Source organism: Pteropus alecto, unplaced genomic scaffold (assembly GCF_000325575.1).
Source record: "Pteropus alecto unplaced genomic scaffold, ASM32557v1 scaffold131, whole genome shotgun sequence".
Lineage (NCBI taxonomy): Eukaryota > Metazoa > Chordata > Mammalia > Chiroptera > Pteropodidae > Pteropus > Pteropus alecto.
The window spans coordinates 1,380,319-1,386,817 of NW_006434709.1; the positions used below are offsets into that span (position 1 = coordinate 1,380,319).

At 48.5% G+C, this 6,499-nt stretch overlaps 1 protein-coding gene across 1 annotated transcript in view; it reads right to left on the reverse strand.

Annotated features, from left to right (window-relative positions):
• NAGK (N-acetylglucosamine kinase) overlaps positions 1-6,499 on the reverse strand; it is a 10,937-nt gene that overhangs the window by 2,352 nt on the left and 2,086 nt on the right. The window contains exons 3-9 of the mRNA XM_006909504.3: positions 6,392-6,490; positions 5,456-5,597; positions 4,595-4,705; positions 3,812-3,924; positions 2,289-2,376; positions 1,217-1,314; positions 645-723 (exon numbers count right to left, since the gene is read on the reverse strand). Of these exons, the coding sequence (XP_006909566.1) occupies positions 645-723; positions 1,217-1,314; positions 2,289-2,376; positions 3,812-3,924; positions 4,595-4,705; positions 5,456-5,597; positions 6,392-6,490 (730 nt within the window). The remainder of the gene's footprint in view (positions 1-644; positions 724-1,216; positions 1,315-2,288; positions 2,377-3,811; positions 3,925-4,594; positions 4,706-5,455; positions 5,598-6,391; positions 6,491-6,499) is intronic.

A 6,499-nucleotide genomic window follows, 5' to 3' on the forward strand; every position in this document is an offset into this window, starting at 1 on the left:
AGCTGAAGACAGAGAAGGAGTTCTGAGCTTGGATCTCTCTGCCCTGGGTCAGCGCTAATAGGAAACCTGGAGAGAAAGAATGCAGAGGACAGAGATGAGAGGAGACCAGCAGCCTGTGGGGGAGACCAGGGAGAAGGTGGGGACAAAGAGGAAGGGACAAAGAGGAAGGAGAGAAGAGGCCTAAGCCCTGAGGCATTCCTACGGAGGTCCCAGAGGGGCCCACATGCCAAATCCCCAACAGACGGTGCACCATGGCACATGAGCCCAGGAACGGCTGTAAGGTACTAGAGCCAGCTGCCCCCAGCACCCGATGTCAGGATCTCCAAGGTAGCAACAGGGGTCCTTGAGCTACTTTCAGGACTATAGGACTGTACTGACTAGGGCTGTCACCACATGCTGGTCAGAAGCTCTGATTTTCAGTTAGATTTGTCTTTATTTTTTAAAAAATGGTGCTTCTTTAGTAAGTTACTTAGAAAAGAACATCTTTTTAAGAGTCCAAGGAAGCTAGATGGGCTCCCTGGCAGAGCGAAGATTGAGAGCCTTGGCCTAAGGTATCAGTGGCCTGTCAGCTTTCCCAAGTCACTACTTTTCCAGCTCCATCACTCATCCTTGCCAGTCCCCTCCTGTTCCCACCCCATACTCACCTTCCTTCAGCAGCTCCCAGCTCTTCCACACAGAGCCCACACACAGGATGGGGAGACCAATCTCTCCTTTGAACAAGACCTAGGCAGAGAGCAGAAATGGATATTGGGAGTGACCAAGCCTCTCCAATGCTAAGGGGGGTAGTTTCTTAAGACCAGCCCAACCTATCCCACTTACTCTCTTGATCAAGAACCAGAAGGTGGGCTCAAGAAAAAAAGGAAGGAAAACAGATTCATAAAGGCAGGGGAGAGAAGGGAAAGGAAAAAATGTCAAGTAACAATACAGGAAGAAAAGAAAAGGGAGAGATAGTAGAAACAACTGAAAGAAGGGACAGCACATGCACCACATTAAACCAATTTACTACCTATAAATACAGATCATGAACCAGCCAGAGGGGAGGCCCTGGACCAAAGAACTTTTTTGTGTTACAGACTTTCTACAGAATTTTTCTCAAATCGAAGTTCATTTAAAATCATAACCAGTTTAAAGAATTTGATGGGATTGTCTCATCCCTAACGAGAAGGGCCAAATCTGGCCCAGCAGCTCCCAGTCTTCATTTCCCACCTCGACTCACCGGGTCAATCTCAGGCAATACTGCTACAACGTGTCTGCCCAGCATCTCCCCAGCCTTCCTGAAGATATAACGGGAAAGGGGATCTCCCTGCTGAGCACCTGGGGTGCGGGGGAAGAAGGGGAGTGGTGAGTACCTACGGAACCACCAGTCCTCAGTTGTTGTCACTCACTGTTGCAGGGCAGCAACAGCGGGAGTACCCATAGCTAAGTCTTTTTCCAATCAGGAATGGATGCCCATCTCATGGCATATGGGTAAGCCAGCCTCCAAAGTTGCCACTCCATCCTTACTCCCCCTACCCCTACCAGGTACTTCTACCCTAGGAAGGTGTCCTGTATGGCTCATTCCAGGCACTTGAGAAGGGCAACCCCCCACTAGAGAAGTACACTGGCATCTGGTTCATACTCTAGCTTACACTGAGTTATTGAGTCTGTCTTTGAAGGTCTTTCAGCTCTGGGAACCCAGAACCATATCTGAGCAGCTGGCTGGTGCTCCTGTTGGGGCGCCCCCACCTAAATCCTGTTGCTCAGCTCCTTCCCAGCTCTGCTCTGAAGGGGCCTCAGTCCAGCAGGACCTAAGAGGGTCCTACAGTGCCCTGAGGCTGCAAGAATCCAAACTGAGTGAGTATGGACCATAGAGTAGAGAAAGAACAAAGTGCAGACAAGCCCTACGGTTCAGCTTCTCCTGACCCAACCAAATATGCCTAACCTCTCCAGGATCCCCAAGTTCTTTGGGTATCATTGGTTTCAAAAAGAAGTTATAGATTTGCCCAAAAGACAACTGCTTCATAAATTTCTCAGAAACAGACACGCAGCCTGCACAAGCCATGATAGCTATCAAGAAGAGAAACAGAGGTAGTATAAAACAATTGTCAATACAACCGACATGTCCTTCTGCCTCTACCCCAAGGCTCACCAGTACCAAGGCCCATGGTGGCAGAGAAGTGAGGTTATTTGGTCAAAGGGAAATTAAATTGGCTTCTAGTCCCCAGCTGAACTTTACTCCACCCCAAACTCCTCTCTGGTAGGTCTTTGGGGGAACAAAGGCTGAAAAAGCCCCACCCCACATTCAGTACCTTCTGCAATTTTCCGGCAAAACCCAGCAAACCTGCATTTATCAAAGTCCCTATACAGGTGAGTGAGGATGCCTAGCCGATCTGGCACCTGAAAGAGAAGGGGCACAAGACAGTCATCAGAAGCAAAGGAAAATTCTGCCTGTTTACCCAAGTTGACCTTCCTGATATCTTTACTGTTTGAAAAGCTGAAATGTTTGTTTTTTGAACTCTAGAGTGCAAGGATTTGAGATTTCTCATTTGAGAGAAGTTCTGTGTTCTCCAACACAAATGCCATTGCTCCTTACAGATTAGCTTGGATACAACACAGAGCACAGATCTGTGCTCACCAAAGTGTTCTATAGTTCCTTGAGGTGCTCTTGAAAAGACTTCTTTGGTCAAAGGAATCTAAGGACTACTGCACACTGCATTTCTCCCCTAGAGAGTCACAATGCAACTTAACAAGTTAAAGGCTCTGAGAAGCCCTGAACCCTAAGAAATCTATTTGCCCCAAACTTATTTGACCACAGGTCCTTCTTCCACCACAACTTAACCCACCCATAATATCTCTGAAGATCCTGAGGAATCAGTGATTCCCAGAATACATTACTAAGATAGAAGAAGGGAGAGCTAAAATTGGAGCACCCCCAGCAATGTACTAAGCATGATTCACGTTACATTTAATCTTTGTAACTACCTTATAAAAATGACCAAAGGATAAGAGGGAATGGGAGACATATTTGTGGGGTTTAGAACCAATCTGTTGAGTCAGGATACTTTAATTCCACTTCCTACAGCAACTGCTATAGGAAGTGATTTCTCTTCCTGGCCCCTCCTTTTCCCCAGCTTGGCCAAGGCCAGTTTCTCTTTAATTACCAACCCCTTAGCCTTGAGAATACAGGTCCTACTTTCCAGCATTTCTAATCTCCTTCCCTGGCCCTAGCTAACTTAAGTGGCCCTCATTCAGAGAAATGTCTATCACATAAACGTCTCTTCCTCCTCCTCTCCCACTATTTACCTCTGGTTCAGCTAGAGATAAGTTTCCAAACCCACTACAAATGAGCACAGCCCAGACAAGAAGTAAAATCAATCCCCCATATCCTGGGTAGAATGCTACACCTCCCCCAGGAACTGTCCCTGTCCTCCTCTTTATGGCTTTCCTTCTTGACCCATAGAGGCCAGAAGCAGCTTCCTGTCCAACACAGCTGTTCAGACTTTACCTGCTGTCTGTCTGTGAACACTGTCTCCTGATCTCACTCTGCACTTCTCATTCCAGCTTAGAATGTTGTCCGCCTTCACCACCTAGCAGGGTCAAGAATGAAGTCTGGCCAACCGCTTGTCTCCAACTTACCCCTTCCTCATGCCTGACACCCTCCTGGAATGCGCCACATACATCATTTGGAATCCTGTCTTCACCTATGATTTCTCTGTCCTCCAGCTCTGACCCGTGACTTACACTGACTTTCCTTTGGCTCACCTAGTCCCTCGCCTACATTCACTCCTGCTCACTCCCAGGTGTGCATATTTACTGGGGGCAGGGAGAGTACCTGGAAATAGTTGAACATGGCCTGCTTGACGTAGCCAATGTCATGAGGAGCTGCCTCTAGGTTGTCGATGGAGTCAAACACTATTTTCACTGCTTGGTGTGCAATCCAGTAGGCTGTGGAGAACAGAAAGGGCTAGAAAATGGGGCAATCTGCCTGAGCTCACAGGGAAGGAAACTCAGACCTAGGCAGGGTTAGTGATCAGCTGGTATATTACAGCAAATTAGGTGTCCCAATTCCCAGCCTGGCGGCCTCTAATTAAACTGTATCTGATTGATCCACATAAAGGAAAATGGGAGGGGGAAGACAGAACAGGTAATACTGTCACACCAGGTAATACTCAAACCACTGGATCACTGCCAGGAGCTGAATCCCAAGGACCCCTATGAAAATATATATATGCTGCCTATAAACAGGTGATAGCAGGAAAAGCTTCTATACTCCCTTCCCACTAGCAGACTGCTACAGCATCTCCCGGCCCCCATGGCCTTAACCTTCAGTGTTGATTCCTCCCTAATGACTCCAAAAGTCAACATAGGTAGGCAGCAAGCTATTATGTTGAGGCATGAACCTGAACCCTGGGTGCAAAGCACTGTTGAAGAGCAGGCCTGCCACTGGTGCAGTATTTGCATCTCTAAGATCCCTCAGTCATTATTCTGTACTCAGAACCATCAGATTCAGGAGCTATGCCCAGAGAGCCTCGTGGGGGCAGGGGAAAGAAGATGGGGAGCTGCAGGAAGGGAAGGGTCCAGGACCCTTAGCCAGGACCAGTCAGCATGAGCTCACCTGAACCCTCGTCCCCCATCATATGGCCCCAGCCGCCGCAGCCACTCTCAGAACCATCGGGGTTGATGAGCCTGCAGTTGGAGCCTGTCCCAGAGATGAGTACGATCCCACCTGGGGAAAGGGCACGGGAGGCTCAGTGCAGCCAAGGACCTGAACAGAGCAGTTTCCAACTGAGGAAAAACAGGACAGAAACCAGCCCCAGGCGAAAGGATCACCACCTAGTCTTACAGAAAAAAACTGACCCAGCTATGAAAGGATGTGTGTTTGGAGGGGGGGGAGGTGGAGGGGGCCTGCTGGCTCTCAGAGAAACTCCAATCACATATAGCCCTTCTCTGGGGACAGAGAGGACTGAGTCTGTGTCTCCTCGCCCAGCCAGGCTTTCCTGAGTACTGACCATGTGCCAGGGGCAGTGCTAGACCCTGCTCACAGTGATACTCATTCAATACTCTAAATCACCTTATCAGTACAATTACCTCCATTTTATAGATGAGGATATTGAAACTCAGAGAATTCCGTAACTTCTCCAATACCGTGCAGCTGAGCTTCAAGAGCCAATCTTGTGGTAGCCATGCCTTTACAATACCAGAGCTCCTCCCACTTTCTTCTCAACACTTACTGCTTTCCTTAGGCAGCCTCAGGGCCCCCTTCTCTGGGATGGAGTCTTATGGCTAACTCCACTCCCTGCTTCTCATCAAGATACCAATTTTCCCTCCTTCTTGTCCAGTCCTTGCTTTGGCAGGGACTTAAACTAATGACGGAGGTTGCTTTCTAGATGTTTGCAAGACAAGTTCTGCCAACTACATCCATGGGGCTTTCCCAAGAAAACCAGTTCTCAAACTCACCCTCCCACCACCTCCTCACCATCTGGCGTAGCTGTGGCGATGGAGCCAGCGGCATCGGTGGTGATTAAGTAGCTTTCACTCAAGTAGGGAAATCGGTCCCTCAGCTCCTCCATCAGCATCCTCACGGCATCCTCCTGGTCCCCACCACTCAGAGATAGGCCCTAAGACACATGGGAGGTAAGTGAATGGAGCAGGGTCCCAGACCCAGCTCTTTTCTCAAACCCCTCCCCTCCTGTTATCTGCCCCCTTCTCTCTACATCTGGGCCCTGCTTATCCAGCCCTAGTCCTCCTTCTGTCGCACACAATGACCCATACAAAGGCTGCAAGAAGAACTTGGACTGGGAATGGACAGAAAGAGGGGATTCAACAATGCCACATTTGGAGCTTGAAAGGACAACAGTATCCTTAACAGAAAAATCAGCCAGAGGAACAAATTGAGGAGATAAGCTCGGTCTGGAATACATGGGGTTTGGCTGTCCCTGCAGAACATTTGAGAATGAGTTCAGGAGGTAGCCAAAGCTATAGCAACTTGGGAGAAAGGCCTGAGCTGGAAATAACAGCAAACATTTAATGAGTGCTTATGGGTCAGGCTCTCTGCTAGCCACCCTGGGATGTGTTGTCATTTTACTTTCCCAACAACTCTGAGGTAGCTACTGTTACCTGCATTTTCCAAATAAGTAAACTGAGGCTTAGAGAAGGTAAGTAACCTTAAAGTCACACAGATATTGAGTGACAAACCAAGTTCTCAGTGGCTCTCCAAAGCCCTGTGCTCTTCCAGTTGTTGTGATGTTTAGGTGACAACTAACGCCGCAGAATGGATGAGATCATGTGAGTTTCTAGACCAAAGACTAAGACCCCAAGGCCTGTCCCTCTGCAGTTGTTGTCAGACTCATCTAATTCAAACTAGATGTCTCAGTGTTATTGTGACTTAATCCCCACGCTCTACCCGACTCACCAAGCTTCGTAGAGGTACCAGAGGGTCCACCCCTGCTTTCCTTTTGGCCCTGTTCACCATCTCATTGATCCTCTCCACACACTTGTCTGTCCCGATCAGCTAGCCCCA